This window comes from Haliaeetus leucocephalus, unplaced genomic scaffold, assembly GCF_000737465.1.
Source record: "Haliaeetus leucocephalus isolate CR32 unplaced genomic scaffold, Haliaeetus_leucocephalus-4.0 Scaffold1000, whole genome shotgun sequence".
Taxonomy (NCBI): Eukaryota; Metazoa; Chordata; class Aves; order Accipitriformes; family Accipitridae; genus Haliaeetus; species Haliaeetus leucocephalus.
In genome coordinates, this window is record NW_010973436.1 from 2,632,751 (window position 1) to 2,650,624 (window position 17,874).

Genomic DNA, 17,874 nt, shown 5'->3' on the forward strand with positions numbered 1-17,874 from the left:
CCCCTGCACGTCACCGCGCCCGCCCTGACGCCACCGCATACCCAGCACCCCGCAGCCAATCGCCGCCGCCGGGAAGTCGTTACCGCATCACCACGGCAACGGCCCAAGCCCGCCCCGCCCCGCCCCGCGGCGCCCCCTGGCGGGCGCGGACCGCACTTCTCGCCCTGCCTCCACCTCCCGGCCCGGGCCGGCGCGGGGCCTCATGGGAAATGTAGGCGCTGCTCGCGGGGCGTGCTGGGTAGGGAGAGCGAGGGGCGGGGGGGGTGGAGGCGCAAAATGGCGGCGGGGGACGGGGACGGGGATGGGCTGGTTCGTTTCTGCTGCGGGCTCCCGCAGGGCTGGGTCTGCTGCGCGCAGGGGAGCCTGAGTAGTCCCTGTTCCCTCTCGGCGTCACGGTCACCCTGTCCCAGCGCCTGCGGGCTGCCCCGCCGCGGCTAACCGGGACCCACCGCTGGGCCCAGGCCTTCCCCCTGAGTCCTCGCCGCTGTCGAGGGAGAGGGGGCCGCGTCCGTGCAACGCGGGCTTGGGGGGGGGAACTTGTATCCTGCCTGCAGACGTGAGGGCAGAGGGGATGGCAGCCTCCCCGGGAACCTCCCCACTAAATCTCTCGGGTCAGGCCAGTCTGTGGCTGTAACTGGGGACGTGTCTGGGAGAAGAAGGCCCCGGAGGTGGCACCAAGCTCCGTGTGACAGGCAGGGTGGCTCATCTGGAGGCACTCACTATGGCAGGAGCAGAAAGAGGGGCCAGGGACATGCCACTGAGCCCTTAGCGGTCAGCCCTGGGCAGGAGGCCTGGCAGTAACCAGCGTGCTTCAGCCCATGCTGTGCTGGAGTAGGGAGGGAATTGGGATTTGTCTCAGGCAATGAAACTGGGACTGGAGGACCAAATTGCTGCTGGCACCAGCTCTGCCAGGCCAGGTGTTTCTTTGGATGCTGTGGGACCGTCACGACGTGTCATTCCCAGTGCCTGTGGGAGCTCTGGGGCTCTCCTCCCCTTCCCGATCTAAGCCCCTCGCTGCTTTCCACCCTCCCCAGGGCTAGACCAGCTGCCTGCTGGAGGTGTCGCAAGCTTTCTGCCATTGGTGCCATTACTTGAGGTCTGGGATGGAGCTAATTTATACCTTCATACCTGTGCTGGTTTTGGCTGGGATAGAGTTAATTTTATTCACAATAGCTAGTATGGGGCCATGTTTGGGATTTGTGCTGAAGACACTGTTGGTATCAGAGGGATGTTTTTGTTACTGCTGAGCAGTGCTTACACAGTCAAGGCCTTTTCTGCTCTTCGCACCACCCCACCAGTGAGTAGGCTGGGGGTGCACAAGAAGTTTGGAGGGGACACAGCTGGGACAGCTGACCCTAGCTGATCAAAGGGATATTCCAAAGCATATCACGTCATGCTCAGCATATAAAGCTGGGGGAAGAAGAAGGAAGGGGGGGGACGTTCGGAGTGGTGGCGTTTGTCTTCCCAATTCACTGTTAGGTGTGATGGAGCCCTGCTTTCCTGGGGATGGCTGAACACCTGCCTGCCCGTGAGAAGTGGTGAATGAATTCCTTGTTTTGCTTTGCTTGTGTGCACAGCTTTTGCTTTACACATTAAACTGTCTCAACACATGAGTTTTCTCACTTTTACCCCTCCAATTCTCTTCCCCCATCACACCAGGAGGAGTGAGCAAGCGGCTGGGTGGGGCTTGGTTGCCGGCTGGGGTTAAACCATGACAACACCCTAGGTAAACCACGGCAGTGGCTAATCTGGTAAGTGATGTTATGGTTAAAAAGCACAGGCACTGTTCCCACTGCAGTTACTCAAGGAGCAGTACAGAGCTCAGATGATGCTCCTCGGTAATGCAGATGTACCCACGATTAGGATTTGACCTTCCTGAAAACATGGAGCCCCAGGCCAGTGCACCAGGACAGCGGAGTTTGGGCAGAGCTGTGGGTTTGGGGCTGTGAAAGATTCATGTAGAGAGCAGCAAGGTTTGCATCTGGCTCTGCAAACGCTCATGCACGTGATGTTACCCCACAGAGAGCTCCAGCGGGTTTCCCACAGGAGACCTCCATGGGCATGCAGACCCCATGCACACGCGCGGTGGTGCAGGGGCGGAATGGTGGGAGCAGCAGAGAGTTGCTCTTTCCCAGCGCCTCCGTGAGCTCTCCTTGTGATCCTGCTGCAGGAGTTTATTCTTAGTTGGAAGCGCCGGGGCGCACGCCGACGATGCGCATCAACTGCTTGCTGACTTAGGTAAGCTCCAACCCTCGGTCGGCCGCTCCGGGAGGAAGAGACAGATCTGGGCGCATCCAGACTTGGTGGTGGATCAAAGGCAGGTGCTGACACTGGTTCTGGCTGTTCCCTCCACGCCTGTCCTTGCCTGTGGCAATTAATGTATAGCTTTTTGCCGCGTGGGAACTTGGCTCTCGGGAGCAAAAGCAACGCTCTGGTGAGCTGCTTTAAGGAGGGACGATGCAGCCCCAGAGTTGGTGAGAAGCGATGACACTGTCACTGGCAGGGATGCGGGGCTGTGCACAGGATGAGAGAGCCCTTGTGACAAGGCTGTGGCATGGAGCCACCGAGATGGGTGGAGGTGGCCCTTTTCCTCCCTGCCTAGATGTGGCGTGGCATGGCACCTACCTGTCCTGATGCCTGATCAGATATGAGATTGAGCAAATGAAGCTGACAAGGGAGGATGCTGTCTCCCATCAGTGCATTTCCACCCAGCCCATTTCCTTCCCCGCAGACACCAGCGTTTGGCACCCTCCCTGTTCTTGCTCTGCCTGCGGATTGCACGGAGCAACGAGCAGCTTTGCCAGGGTCACCCCGGGAGGCTGCAGCCGTTCGTACCATGGCCCCCATGCTCCTTGAAAGACAGAGCCCCAGGCTCCAGTACTGTATGTTGGGAAGGTCTTGCTCCACCAGAAAACCTGTGCACAGTGGAGGGACCTTGCATCCAAGTGGACCAGCCAGGATGGCACAGGGCCAGACAGGAACCCCAAATCTGCACGGGGCTCTAGCGGACACACCATGGCTCAGGACGACCCTGCTGCATCCTAGTGCAGTGGGAAGGAGGAGGAGAGGTGATGAATTTGACCTGCAGCGCCTGCAGGGCCAGGGCCACCACGGCCATCACCACAAGGGCTGCAGCCACCCATGCCCTCCCTGTGCGTTGGCGAGGCTGCGTGGGACCGGGGCACGGGGCCACCCGGTCACCCTCATGGGCACACAGAGCCACTTTGTCCTGGGGCAGCCGTGCCGCTCCACTGGCACCCACAGAAATGGTCTCTCTCGCTGTCAGGCACAATGAAAAATAACTGTAAAAAAGAAACACTGTAAAAACTGGGGGGGGTGTACAAGAGCTGTGTGAGCAAATGCTGAAAGCCGCAGGAGTAGGAAACAGATTGTAATCTCCCTAACGAACTGCAGTTAATCAGCATGAGCAACCATGAACTGGGGTTTGATGCAGGGCTTGCTACCAGTGCCTGTTTCCAGAGGGGACTCTTATGTGATCTGGGGCTCTGCCCCGTACAATAAAGACCCCAAAGTCACAGGTGAATGGGACTGTATTTAAACTGAGGTGCTTGGAAAAACTAACCCCTATGTTGGCGTGGGTTGGTTTTTTATTTTCTGTGCAAGGAGGTTTGCCAGCAGACTTGGCTTTTTTTTTCTCAGTTTTTCAGGGAGCAGGAGACAGGCCAGGCCAGTGTTACTGAAGAGGGCTGCCACATCCACTGGCTCCCAGTTCAGATGGCCCCTGGGAGTCTTTACTATTGCCTTCTGTGGGCCTTGGACCACTCCTGAAACAGGGAGTCCTGCAGTCCAAGGGCAAAACCTAAATGAAGCCCAGAGCACTGTTACCTTCCTATACAAGCACTTCATTAATCATATAGAGGTGTTGGCCCTCCGAGATGTTACCCCTGTGCTTGCCCTCCCACCCAGAGGGGAGTTCATCGTCTATGGGCAGTTCACCAGCATCTGTGTGTCCCTCTTGGCCCTCCACAGACCAACCCAAAATCCACTGGTGGAGCCCCTTTCCACGGGTGGTGTCTGATTTCTTTTAATGGGCTCTTTTCTATAGTGGGAATCAAACCCCACACTGCCGAGGAGGGACATCTGGTGCCCGCAGGCCACAGATATGCGGGAAAGGAGGTGGGTGGGCCAGCAGCTCCAAAAGCTTTATTGCTTATTGGCTTCTGCTAACATCTGCGTGACTCCAGTGACTAACAACCACCTTCAGGGAATGCACGTGTTAGTTAAGGACACCCTGGCCTTTCTGTGGGGGTGGCAAGAAGGCACCGCTCAGTCTGCCAAGGCTTCCCTGGCAGCTGCTGTTGCAGGGCCATGCACCCAGGGGTGCAGCAGGTGATGCAGAAGGGTTGCTGGTAGAAACCAAGGGGGAACTGCGGCCCTGGGCCACGTGGTCCAGACCCATTGGTGACTTTTTTTTTTTTTAGGCAGGGTGGAAACCAGAGTCTGGGGAGTTGAGTCCAGGTCCCACACCTGGGCAGCCCAGAGGAGATGGCCCTGCTGCCTCCTCCCCAATTTTGGGCTGTCTGAGCCTCCCGGCACGTCGTGGCTGCAGCCCTTTAAAGCAAATGGGAGCATCTCTGCCTTATATGTAATCACATATAGGCTCTGTGCTGGTCCCCACTTGTGTCCATCCAGAGATGGCCGTATTGACTGTCCGCTTGGAGGGATGTGCTGGGCCCTGCAGTTTCCTGCTGGGCTCTGCCATCCTGCCGGGCTAGTTGGTGGGCTCTGCGGTCATGTCTGCATCCGTAGACGGCGGCATGTCGCTGTTCCCGCCATTGCTCACGTTTTCCTTGCTGTTGTCCCTCGTGGGGCTGCTGCCTTTATCCTCCACTTTCTGCTTGAGTTTGAGGGAGGAATCTCTCCGGGAGAGGATGGGTTGGTAGCCAGTGAAGCCTCCACTGCTCACGTTTGTACGCTTGTCTGAAGATAGACAGAAAAAGAGGATCGTTTACCTTTCAGCTAAGGAAAAGGGTTGCGGGGTCTCTCCTTGCCAGAGGTATTGGGCTATCTTCTCTGAAAGCCCCCGGATGCCCCTAAAGAGGGGAAGATGGGTGTGATGGCGTCTCCTACCTCCCGGCCCGATGGGGTGCATCAGTCGGTTCATCTGGACGTTCCAGTGCTTGACGTTGGTGCTGGCCTGTCGCAGCTTCCGCTGGGCCGCCTGGGAGGGGATGGAGGAGAGGGGTGAGCCAGCTGCCCGACAGCCCCCGTCCCAGGACCGTGGGCAGGAGTTTCCCTCCCCTGAGTAAGCCTGGATTGGAGGCTCCCTCTGGGATGGAGACCCAGTTCACCCTCCTCTAGGTCTTCTGCTCCTCCTCCAATCCTCCCCCCTCCGCACACTCGCACTGTCGACATTGCTCTGGACACCAGCGTTGTCCCCCTGGAGCAGGACATGCTTGTCCCATCTCAGCCACTGAATCACCCTGTGCCTGCACACGGCACAGCTCAGCAAACCCCCGAGGCAATGCCAGCTTGGTCCCCAAAGCTACTCAGTCCTCCCTAGTGTGGAGGTGACTCAGGGAGGGCTGGGAAGTCCCCCAGGGCTCACAGCACGAAGGGATGTGGCACCGGTGTGATGCTCACCATGACGTCTTGGTCCACTCGCTGCCTGTTCACTCTCACTTCTTCCAGCTGCTTCTGCGCCTCTTCCAGACACTTGTTCTTGTTCTCCATCTCCTGCTTGAGGACTTGCTTCTCCCGCTGAGTTTTGATGATATATTCCTCTTGCTCCTCCTTCAGCTTCATCAGCTGCTTCAGCTTCTCCTCTTCCTCAGCAAGTAGCCTGTCGACAAAGAGCAAAAGGTGAGGACGTTCCTCTGCCACTTCTTCCACCAGCTTCCTCCATCTCTGCTGGCATACTGGGAAGTCACCAGCACATCCCAGTACCCCAGGGAGCATTGCATTGCGCTGGGGAGCATGTCCCCATGCCCAGCTGCTGCCCTGGGAGTGGGGCTAGTCGAGGAGGAGCAGGGATGCCCTGGTCCTACCTGGCCTGCGCATATCTCACGGACTCCTCATCTTGCCGCGCTTTCACCTCCTGCTGCAGGGCCTCCTGGAGACGCTCCTGCATGTCTTCCAGCTCCAAGATGCGCTTGCGCTGACGCTCTGCCTCTGCCTCCTTCAGGACCATCTCTGCCTGCATGGAGGCACGAGCCTGCGGCAGGGAGAGGAGCTATCAGTGTGGGTGGGTGGCAGAGCCACTGCGGCCATCCCCAGGGCCCCCTTATCTCCGCATCCCTGGGTGGATGGGGCCAGACATCTCCCACACCAGGGAGAGCCCATGGAGAGAGCTCCAAAGCAAGGCTGTTTCCCTGCTAAGGAGACACACCACATCATTTGGAGTCAGTGCTGGCTGCAAGGTCAGAAATGAGCTCCTTGGCCATCCTGGCACTAGCACTTACCTCTCACCTGCCCCCCAGCTTCATATACCTGGGGCAGGTTGTCCTCATCTCCTGCTCCTCAAGTATCTCACGCACGGCGGTGCTGGCCCCTCCATCCCTTGTCCCCAGGTCACATACAGCCCCCAGGAGCCCAGAGGTGATGAGTGGCAACAGCGTTATTGCAAGAGTGGGATGTGCTCCTAAAAGCTCCTCCAAACCCCCTGAGCTGCCATGGGCAAGGGAAGAGGAAGGAAGCACCCACCCTGTGAGTGACGCAGCCCTATTGCAGGACACGCCATGAGGATGCACCCACCTGCTCAGCCTCCCGCAGCTGGATCTCCAGGGTCCTCTGCATCTCCTCGTGCTGCTGCCTCCGCCGCTGCTCCTCCTCCTGCAGGAGTATCTCTGCCTGCCGCTGGGCCTCCTTGAGCAGCTCCAGCTCCTGCAGCTTCCTCTCCTTCTCCTCCTGGAGCTGCTTGAGCCGCTGCGTCTCCTCCTCCTTGGCCGCCTTGCGCTGCTCCCGTTGCTCCCGCTGCTCCCGTCGCTTCTGCTTCAGGTCTTTGTGCAGGGACTTCTTGCCCTCAGCCTGCAGGCGGATGGCTGTCTGGATGGCTGGGGAGGGAAAGAGACAGTCAGTGGGGACATGGTGGGGGGGCACGGGGAAGCTGGGGAGGGGGCGCAGGCGGGGCACGGACCTAGCGTCCACTCCTGGCGCTGCCGGGTGTCAGAGGCACTCATCTCGTAGGTGCGGGAGGAGGTCTTCACGCAGAACATGCACCTCTTCCCATCCCGGTCGGGCAGCACCTGCAGGGAGAGGACACTGGATGGCGTTACCCACCCCGTACCCCACCTTATCCCCACTTTCTTCAGCCGTAGGACTGGGTCTCCCATGGTCATGGATGTGAAATTGTGCATTCTTGGGTTCCCCTTCCTGGGGTCCGAAGGGGATCTCCTGGGTCTCCTGTCCCTGAGCTGAGCGTGGCACGGGCTGTACCTCCACGCAGCAGTGCTTGTCCAGCACGATGCTCCCCTTCTTCTCCTTCCGTTCCTCACTCATGTAGTAGGACAGGACACTGGGCTTCAGCGTGAACCACCGCTCTGACCAGTTCCTCCTCAGCTGGCCTTTCTTCCAGAGGTAGCCCTGCGCCCGAGACATGGGGATCAATAACAGGGTGGGGGGGCAGGACAGGGTTTGTGCCCCAGGACATGTGGGCCCCTTGCCTGTTTGAGCACATCCTCGATGACCTCCTGGTACACCTCCTCCACGGCCATGCTGACAGCCTCCTGCTCAATGCCTCGCAGGAACCGCCCCGAGTTCACCATGTCCAGGAACTGCCAGACCGTCAGCCCCCCCTGCCCCTGTGGCTCCTGGGAGAGGTAGTCATCCAGCTCGCAGGAGTTCAGCTCCACGTTCATGGCCGTGCAGATCTTCTTCAGCAGGTACTCCACCTGTGGGGATGGAGAACTCAGCGACGAGGGAAAGCGAGAGCTGTCCCTGTCCCACCAACCCATTTTGGAGAGTCCAAGCCCACATCTCTTTCCAGCCTGGAGATGGAGGACCCTTATCCCGGAGGTATCACCCCTTATGAGGGTTGATGCTCATGGCTGAGGTGTTCCAGGCAGCAGGCAGGCAGGCTCAAGATGTTGTCATTGGGTTAGAGGTTCACCACTACTGTGAGGTTTTTCCTTTCAACCACAAGGCTGAGATGTTTTTGGCTTGTCTGCAGAGTGAGAAAACTGTGCAGAAGTCAAGAGCCTGAGGGAGAACAGACCAACGCTGCTGTCCCCCAACACCCAGCCTGCAAGGCAGGTGTCTCACACCATGGCCCTGACCTCAGCACCACTCTGGTTTGCAGCTGGCATCCTAAAAACACTGGGGAGGAGCAGGGGAAGAGGTCCCTATGAAGGAGATGAGCGTCATTTTGAAACTGTAAATAAATTGCTTTAAAAAAGAGCTAAAATGGTTGACATGATGTCGGGAAGACTTATTCCAGCTCAAGTTGTGGTGCCAGCTCTACTCTACCCACAATCTAGGGACCAAGGAGGGTGGGTGACTGCAGAGAGCCACGCAGAAAGGTGAAACACAGCAGAGTCCCTGCACCTGGCTGGATTTTTTCACATCACCTAACTAGGAGAAGGGCAAGAATTTAATGTAGTTTCTTTTTTTCTTTTTTTTTTTTTTTTTCAAGCTAAGCCCAATAAGCAGAAACATGATTCAGTTTGTCATGGTCTGGGGAACAGGAAACATCTCTCCTGGGGAGCAGGAAGTGCGGTTGCCCTCCTACATCTGCGCAGCACTGCGCTGCTTGTCTTTTTTTGTCCCCCCCCTTTTTTTTTTTTTTTTGGCTTTTCTGCTGATCTCAGGAGGTTGATGGTGTAGAAGCAGACGGCAGCTGTTTGCCCAGCTGAGCTCCTTCTGGTGAGGCTGCTCGGCTTCTGAGCTCATCCCTCCTCCCCAGATCTGCCTAACTTCTCATGGGGGTTTGATCTGACCCCCGGAGAAGGGAAAACCTCTCCCTCCAAATGCTGGGTGGAATTTGGAGATTTGGAGATTACTGCCAGCAGCTTTGCTGCACCCGGGTACCTTGCTCTTAACTCTCCAGATGCTGGGCAGTGGGTGAGTGCCTGATGGCAGCGGACATGGAGAGGGACAACTGGGTCTGCTCTGCCACTGCCTTCACGGTGGCACTGGCTGTAAAACAGCCCAAGAGATACAGCCCCATCCAGCCTGATGGTGATTTCACAGGGAGCAACCTCCCATTGCACCAAACTTTAAGGGTCTCTTATCGTCTTCTCCTTCTGTCCCTTGAAAATCGGGAGGAGTCCTCCAACACCATGCTCTACTCAACCCTTGGGTGAGATGCAAGGGCTTTAGGCAAGGGACCAGCTCCAGGAAGAGCTGAGCTGTCGATGCTCCTTGGTTGGGGCTCTGAGAACTGGCATGTTCATTTCACAGCAGGCAAAAGAACTCGTTGGCATAGGCCTGGACCATGGAAGAGCAATATGGCCCAGCCCACACCTCATCCTCCAAGACATCTGTATGTGAGACGCTTCAGCATTTTGGAGGGGTCCTCCCAGCTCCTCCCAAGTCGCCCCCTTCTCCCTGGGCAGCAGGGGTGGCCGTGAGCATACAAGGGGGTGCCCAGGGCAGACAGCCCCCTCCTCCCACCCCTGGCCTGTGCTCTGTCACATGCTGGAGCACTACATCTTGCAGGATGTGGTGGGACATGCCAGGAAGCGATAGCGGGATGTGTCATCCCCAAACGGGGCTCTGCCAGCACACAGAGCCCTGGGAGGACGGGGATGGCGGGGGGAGAGGCAGGTCCTACCTCATCTGGCACCATGACGAGAGGGTATTTGTCTTCAGACAGAAAGTTGAAGAGACACCAGAGCTTGAAGGCATCTTGGTGGGATATAATGCTATTCCCATTCCGGTCAGGCTTGTAATTCTTTTTCGCTGTCAGGGTCCAGCAGAGCTCATCAAAGTTTTCTTTGACAAAAGCACCTTCCTCCACCTGCAGGCAGGAGTCAGGGGGGTGAGCGTGGTGCTGCAGGGCTACGGAGGGGGTTTCTGGGAGGGGAAGCACTGGAGGGGAGAAACCCTCACACCTGAAATCTCTTGTCCCTGCCGGTGAGAAGCACGTGGTGATTGATACGTGGGACCCACAACTAGAGTGTAAATGGGCACTGACCTATGATGCCAGAGTATGCATCACCCACACAGGTCCCTTACACAGGCAAGCAAGGCATCCCGGCCCAGAGAGAAGATGCTATGGGACCACTGCAGCACCCGGGCAGTGTGGCACGGCCACGGTGGCTCAGCCATGTCCTGCCGGGCTTTGGAGCACCAGCAGGAATCCCATGGTGAAGCACACGCAGCATTGTGGTGATGCTCTCCCAAGCCCACCTTCCCGGTGCCTCCCTGGCTTTGGGTCATTCTCGTTATCCCATTTGACCATAAAGAGGCACTGAGGCTCAGCGAAGGGAAGCGATGGCCCACAGGCAGGCAGCAGTGGAGGTAGGAATGACACCTCCATCAACCTCAGCCCTGCTGCCTGTCCATGAACTTCTGTGACCACTTGCCCGGCATTGTCAGACGCTTCATGCGGCAGTTTCGGTGCAGCATTGGTGAACTGTGATGGGGACCAAAGGAGCCTGGCTGCATCTGGCTCCTCCATCCCAGCTGCGTGAGCTGCACGTGGCCAGCATGAGGACAAACTGCAGCCTGCAGCAGCAGAGCTGGAGAAAAACCTTTGGGTGGTGGAAAGCCCTTCTTACTAGGAAAACCCACTTCCCCTTCCCAGGCTGCCTCTGGGATTTTATCAGCCATGGCGAAACCAGAAAGGGGTTTAAAGGTCATTTCCCAAAGAACCACATGGGAAACTGGAAGCATTTTGGCTGCTCTGTGATGGGGAGATTGGGCTGCGCTGACCTGCCCTGGGGGCAGAGGGTGCTGGGGAAGGGTCTGGCCTCGCTCGCTGCAGACCAGATCCCCGCAGCTGAGATCAGCATCCCTGGACCAGGCTGGGCAGCTCCTGACCAGCTCAGGGCAAGGCAAGGACCGGCACGGAGACCGGCACGGAGCACCACACACTGGGGAGAGGCACACCTCAGCCCTGGGAAAGTGGCAGGGGAGGGAAGGGTTACGGCACCCAGCTCTGGGCCCCCCCTTCTTTTGAGCACACAGTGGAAGAAAGTTGTCAGTCATTTTTCCTCTCCTCACATGCCTGGAGGAAACAAGCACCCAGCTGCAAAGTCTCACTGTGCCAAACAAAGGTGCCTTTGAGCCACGCAGAAAAAAAAGGGAGAAAGCCCCTGCCCAACCCAAGCTCTGGTCCTGCCCTGGCACCTCGTCCTCCTCCTTCTCCTCTTCTTTGCCAAATGACGTCACACCTCAAGTTTGAACAGGGGTGAAGAGGAAAAAGGGGCTCATTTCTCTCTCTGAGCTCTTTAGGAAATGTGGGCAGAGATGCACCTCCATCCAGAGCCTTAATAGAAAGGGCTGACTTCATTCTTGCCAAGGAGGTGTTGGGTATTAAACATTTCTCACTCATTTTGGCATTCACCTGAGTGCTCCCCAACCCTCTGTATCCTTTTTCCACCCATCAAGGCATGGGATCTCCAAGAGCAGAGGGGAGTGGAGCCGTGGGGCTGCTACGGGATGCAGGAGCAGACCAGGCACCGTGGTGTCCCCACCTGAGACGCAGCAGGTCAGGGGGATGCCCAAGGGGCTCACCTTATCCAGGATGTACTTGTTGAGGTATGGCATGTAACCCTGGCTGGACACCGGCCCATCATCATCATCACGGAAATGCTCTTCCAGCGCCACGGGATCGTGGGGGATGCACAGCACCGTGTACAGGTTGTGAGACAGCACCTGGCCGAATACAAGGGACGGGGAGAAGGTGAACAATTTCCAACCCTGTCCCGGCACATCGCCACGGTGCCACCCACCCACCCAGGGACTGTGCCCCTCCCTGCAGCCACAGCATCGAGACATGGTTTGGATTTGGCAGAAGGACGGGGAATATTCCCGCATTTAAACCTTAGAGAATCATTTAGAAACAGGGAAGAAGTAAGGATTTTTCCACATTAATTTCTTTTCCTTCTTGGCACATGGGGAACTTTTTTTTTTTTTCTTTAAAAGGGCTGTTTCAAACATTAGAGAACGAACAGGACATGCTTTGATCTAGAAAAGATGATAAGCCACCCCAAGCCATGCCATTTGGCAGCTGCCCTTAGCAATTTCTTGAAAACATAACTAACGACGGCGCCCAGCCTGGCAGCGGTTGCTTTCTGCCAGTGGGGCACAGAAAGACGCAAAGATGAAAATAAGAAAAGACTTATAAGAAACTAAGAAAAGGTTTTGTCTGGCATGGAAGCAGACAACAGAGATCGGGAGACACCATCTCTAGAAGCAGTCTGCAAGCGTCACCAACTAGCCCATTTTTGTTCAAATCCCCCAAAACAAAGCATGTTTTGAAGCTCCCAAATTTCCCACATGCTGGAAAGCCCACGCCGCTGCTGGGCCAGTGGCCAGAGGCCAGAGCAAGGCTGTCCATGGCCACCACCAGCATCTCCGGCTCATGATGCCGGCCAGACCGTTGTCTCCTTGTCTTTACCTCCCAGCAAGCAGGAGATGGTTAAATGAGCATCCCAAACTGATGCTGTCCCATTGCACCAGGGTTTGCAGAGATGGCTTGTAGGGTTTGCAGATGCAGCTTGACAAGGTTTCAAGAGAGAGGCTGGAGGAGATGGTGTGCAGCATCTCTGCTCCTCTCCATGCAGGGCTGGAAATTTCCTCCCAGCAGGAGAGGAGCCGCTGGAGGCAATGCTGGCTGCTGCAGCTGGAGATGGTTCTTGCCTAACCAGATTTTCTTTCTGTTTTTCACCCTCGGGACTGATATTATCAGCAGGACTCCACCCTGTGCTCAAACACCGAGCGGGCTGTAGCCCTAAGCGCTGCTGCTATGGCTGCGCTTCTTGGGGTTCAGTGCAGCCCCAGGGTCTGCACAGGGGTGGAGAGGGATGGAAACACCCTGGGCATCCTCCGGTATGGCTAACAAATCTATCAGGATGGAAGGACCGTTTGGGAATTGCATCTTGTTCCCTGTTTCCAATGTGGGGCCTCATCCCCATCCCTCGCACCTCCTCTCACAGCACCCCAAAAAGCCCTTGGAGGTCTTGCGTGTGCCCCTGGCTGTGGCTGGCACCCCGAGCCCCTCCATCCACCCCAGCACGCTGTGAACCAGAGCCCCACTGCTTGCCAGAACGGTCACCTACAAAATGAAAGTGGGTCAGGGTGGAGAGGAAAGCCCCGGGCAGGTCGATGGCAGGGTGCGTGGGGCTGGGGCTGCCCCAACCCCACGGAGAGAGGAGAGGTGGGACCCCCCCCGCCCCGGGCTCTGAAACAAGGGATGGGGAGGAAATAACGCGGGGGGGGGGGGGGGAGAAGGGATGCTCTGAAAGTGGTTTGGTGACAAAACCTTTCCCCTGAGGTGTGCAGAGGATGGCCAGGGCAGGGGCAGAGGTCTGCCCGACACCCCTGAGCATCCCAAAATCCCACCGAGCACCAGCCCCAATGCTGTTCTCCACCCTCTCCCCTCCTCTCCTGCCCCCCATCACCCCCCACTCCCACTGCTCCACAGCCACCCACAGCTGCTGCCAACGCCAGCCAGAGCCGGGGGTGGAATATTTAACAGGGCTAGAGAATGGCAGCCCCTCTTCTTCTCCCCCGTGGGAGATGCCAGGGGCGATGCCAGGGCTGGGGGTGACCTTTTGGGCTGGAGCCTGGCTCCCTGTGTTAAACACAAACCCCTCTGGCCCTGGCGGGTGGGAGCAGGGGGATCGGGGCTCCTGCACCATGCAGGGAGTGTTGTTGCTTCCTCGGTTTCCCCATGTGCGAGCAGACCAGCCCTGCTGAGAAAATCAAAGCTTCCCCAGAGCTGGGGATGCAGGGAGTCCTGTCCCAGGGGACCCCCAGCGCTGGGAGCCTTTGCCAGTGGCAAAGGTCCCTTGAGCTGCCCGTTTTCTGCAGCGAGGAGGACACGAGGGGGGACAGCTGCCTCGCCACCCCCTCAGACAGGACCCCTTGGCTCAAGCCCAGCCCCAGGTCCATCAGCTCCTGACATCAGGGAAGGCTTTCCCTGCTGTTTGAACGGATGAGCTGCTCTCAGACCTGTAATTGGCCAAACTGGGACCCACTGGTCTGTGCCAAGAGCCTTTTGTGCATATAACAAGCAGAGGAGCTTTCAGTTCAAGGCAGGCACCTCCCTCCTGCCCCCAGGGGGGTCCATAACCAGGCTGTGCTGTGCTAACCCACCCCCTGTCCAAGGCACCAGTTAGACCCAGAGACCTGCACGGGCTATGGGCTCTTTCTCAAAAAGCGAGCAAGAACCACCTCTCCTGCCATTTGCACCCTGAGTCTGCAAACCCATGCAGTGGCTGGGGGATCCCCATGCCCCCCGACATGCAGCCCTTCATTTAAACTGCTCGCCTGCCCCCCTGCCTCCTCCTCTCCACTCCCCAAGGGCTTTGCTGTAGCGGGCAGCCTCAGGAGACCAAGTTCTTGGACCACTCAGCAAACTGCTCCTCTCCAGAAGGGGGACAGGAGCGGAGCAGAGGTGCCAAAAAGCACCAGGATGGTGCTCAGTGGCTCCCACCCGCCTGCCCCAGCTGGGCTCAGCTGCCCAAAAGGGCTCAGCTCTGCCCTGCCTGCGGCAGCCGCATCCCACATCCCAGCCAGCATTCACGGAGACGGGGAGTAGCTCCCCCAGCTCAGCCAGGGAGGATGTGATGGCATGGAGAGGATAAAAGCTCATCCAAGAGCAGGGCTGGTACGTGCCCACGCTGGGAACAGAACTACCCGACATCTTTTGACGTGTAGCACTCAACCACAAGACTCTCTTTCCTTCCTGTGCAGATACACACCTACACTCACATATACATATGCACATGGTTGCTTGCATAGGAGCGTCCATGCAAAGAACTCAACTACTGAACCCAGCGGCTTCCCACAGCTTTGCCATCATGCTTTGAAATGCTGCTGAATTAAAAAAATTGAAACGCTGCTTTACATCTGGCTGGAGAGAGGTCAGAGTCGTTGAGCACCCAGCTCCCACTGGCATGCTGCTCGTCTACCAGCAAAATCCCACCCCAGCTTCTGGAGCTGGTTTTATTTCTGTAGGTGCAAATGCTGTGAACACCGGCATTTCTCCCATCTTTGTTCAAGACCCTTCTTGCAGCAACATGCCTGGGTGAAGGAACAGAGCGCAGCCCAGCTCGCACAACCCGGGAGGAGTTTGGAGAGGGCATGGCCACCATGGCTGTAACATGTTATTGCTCAAACCTGCGAGACCCTGGATTTTTTCTGCACTGAACAAGCAGAAACGCCGCTGCTGGCTTGTGTAGGCTGGGGCAAACCTGAGCCAGTGTTTGGCAGCAATGGGGGATGGAAACGAGCTCTCCCCAGCCTCGAGGCGGGTGGAAAGTTATCCAGAATTGAGCTTTGTTGTGCAATGGCGCAGCCTGACTTGCTGCCATCCCGTCCCATCGCTGAAGGTGGGTGGAAAAACAGCGAGCGGCAAATGTCCCTTCCCCTCTGAAATGTCACCCTGGGCAGAGCCACTGCCACCGGCCCCAGCATCCCCGCAGCCCCTGCACGAGGGTTTGCAGCTCTCCCAGTGCCCCTGCACTAACTCTCTAGGAAATTGCCGTTAAAATTAGGGTCTCTGTGGCCTCAGCATCTTCACCGGTGATAAAGATCTTGCAAGACGAGCGCTGCACATGTTCAGCGCTTTTGGGGCTGGCAGCACGCCTGGGCTGGGTGCAGGACCCGGGGCCCGGGCGCAGGGGATGCTGTGAGGGGAGCACAGCAGACCTTCTCTGGGATTAGTAAGGGGAATTAGGCTCTGGCCTACCTTGGGATTTTCCTTAATTCCTTCAGATATTTCTACAGTTTTAAGTAGGCGAGCGTGCCTCACAGGGCTTATGTGCAACGAATTTCTGGGGAGCAGCCGAAGGCTCTCAGCTGCAAAGGCAGCGGCTGATCAGGAGAAGCCCGGCTCCTGCTACTTCTCCTCCAGACCCTTGCAAAAGAACCCTCTTTTGCCCCCTCTGCCAAGCCCAGCATCTTCCCTGCAGTCTGTCCCGGGGGAAGCCCTATAAAGCAGAGGGAATAGAGGAAAAGAGGTTTCTTCACAGCATTTCACAACTGATTTTGCAGACTCGCAGCAGCTGCCAAGTCCTGACGCAACATCTCCCTGTGTTTTGCATGTTTCTAGCTCAGGTCTTTCCTCTGCATCACAGCCCCCTGCTCCAACTTGCATTTCCAGCGCCAGCCTAAGAACCACAACGGGGCATTTACACGCCAACAAAAAAGGAGTCCCATCATTTGTAAAGGGAAAAAATACAAAATAAGAATCAATAATTATTGTCAAAGCCAAGGTATAACCTGGCGGATTTGACCAGACCCTGTCCCAGAGGCAGACAAAAAAGCTTTTAAAGCCACAATGGTTTTGATGAACGGCTGAACATAGGGGCTTTCTACACAGCTGAGGAGGTGGGGGAGAGGGGAAAGTAGAGATTTTTTTAAAAGTGCTGTGTTATTTCTGGCCAGACCCCCAAGGAGTTTTAGTTTAAAAATGGTCTGCCTTTACCTACAGACCCGCTGGCTGAACAGGAAGCAGAAACGCGGGTGCTCTGGCAAGCAAGAAAATATAAACTGAGTTTGGGCTGCTAGTTGGGCATAAAAAAGCATAAGAAACTGAAAACTAAAAATTAGATTTCTCCGCATTTTCACCTAGAAAATACATTTGAGCATTAACTCCCCCCACCTTTTTTTTTTTTTAGAGGCAGATGAGGCAGAGACAGAGAACTTCACTAAAACCTGCGTGGAGGCAACAGCAAGATCTTATTAATCTTAATAGTTAATAATTCCTCCGTGGAAACCCAGGGGGTATGCAAAGCATCCCTGGACACGCTCTGTCCCTCGCAGCCCACCCGCCAGCCCTACGCCGGGGCCGTCCGAGCCTCCCTGGGGACTCACTTTGAGCTGGGATTTGGAAACCTTGCCGCTCTTCTCCACGTCCAGGGCGGTGAAGGCGTACCAGATGGACTTCAGCAGCTCCGCTCGCAGGTCCATGGCTACAGGCGGCGATGGCAGAGGAGGTTCTGTCAAGGCCGGGGATCCGGTTCCAGGAAACCGCCTGCCTCGACAGCCTTGGGCGGCGGGGGACGCACGAAGCAGGAGCGCCATCTGCTTGGGTGCACCCCGGAGAAGCCCACGGTCCCCATCTCGGCCCCACGGTCCCCATCTCGGCCCCACGGTCCCCTGGGCTGCAGGTCTTTTCCCCCTGCCCTGCCACTGACAGATCCCCCGCGCCCAGGGAAGCAACAATTCAGGGCTCACCGGAGCATAAACAGGACAGGGATTCGTAACGCTTTGCTAGCTCAGCCTAGAGATCAAAAGCTTTTTCGGCATCTGCGTTCTGCGGAGAGAAATCCCCTCCCTGACTCAAATAGCAGCTTCCTCTTCTGGGATTTAAATGAAGAGCTTCCCCTCGCAGCAAAAGCACGGGCTGTGCCTTTTGGACAGGCTCCAGCCCTGCTTGTTTTGGGATCAGTAGCACCAAGTAAGGTGAGCGGAGATCCAGCCTGCTGCAGCCCTCCCAGGTTATGCCCATTCCTTGCCTGCAGAAACCTCTTCCTCTGCAAACTCCTCCAGTATATCCAAAAAATAAACCACCTGACTTGCTGGGAGCCTGCACTGATGTTAGGTTTACAGTTGGACTCGATGATCTTAAAGGTCTTTTCCAACCTAAATTATTCTTTGATTCTATGGTGCTCTCTACACTGGCTCTGTCCACAAACTGCCCCAGGCAGAGGTACGCAGCAGAGGGGCTAAGGTTACTCCTGCTGGGTCGAGGAAGCCAGCCCAGGTCTCTCTCCCCAGCTCAGAGGGTTGTAGGATGCG

At 56.9% G+C, this 17,874-nt stretch overlaps 2 protein-coding genes across 2 annotated transcripts in view; both read right to left on the bottom strand.

Annotated features, from left to right (window-relative positions):
* The window catches only part of PPARD (peroxisome proliferator-activated receptor delta), a 20,524-nt gene extending 20,459 nt beyond the window's left edge, over positions 1 to 65 (bottom strand). The window contains exon 1 of the mRNA XM_010584651.1: positions 42 to 65. The gene's annotated coding sequence lies outside the window, so the exon portion shown is untranslated. The remainder of the gene's footprint in view (positions 1 to 41) is intronic.
* A 3,883-nt stretch (positions 66 to 3,948) lies between these two features.
* On the bottom strand, positions 3,949 to 17,088 carry DEF6 (differentially expressed in FDCP 6 homolog (mouse)). The gene is made up of 11 exons (XM_010584652.1): positions 16,948 to 17,088; positions 11,638 to 11,778; positions 9,731 to 9,916; positions 7,623 to 7,850; positions 7,396 to 7,542; positions 7,097 to 7,205; positions 6,715 to 7,013; positions 6,009 to 6,175; positions 5,605 to 5,803; positions 5,092 to 5,182; positions 3,949 to 4,941 (listed from the first exon to the last, which is right to left on the bottom strand). Exons 1-11 carry the CDS (start codon positions 17,041 to 17,043, stop codon positions 4,733 to 4,735), a joined length of 1,872 nt encoding a protein of 623 aa, XP_010582954.1. The 5' UTR covers positions 17,044 to 17,088; the 3' UTR covers positions 3,949 to 4,732.
* Positions 17,089 to 17,874: the final 786 nt, after the last annotated feature.

Bases quoted from the DNA above. Each gene is read 5' to 3' on its own strand.
- DEF6 (XM_010584652.1), bottom strand. From the start codon at position 17,043: ATGGACCTGCGAGCGGAGCTGCTGAAGTCCATCTGGTACGCCTTCACC. The intron at 9,917-11,637 runs GTGAGCCCCTTG...TCCTGCCTGCAG, and splicing joins ACAAGTACATCCTGGATAAG to GTGGAGGAAGGTGCTTTTGT. The intron at 4,942-5,091 runs GTAGGAGACGCC...GTCTATCTTCAG, and splicing joins GCACCCCATCGGGCCGGGAG to ACAAGCGTACAAACGTGAGC.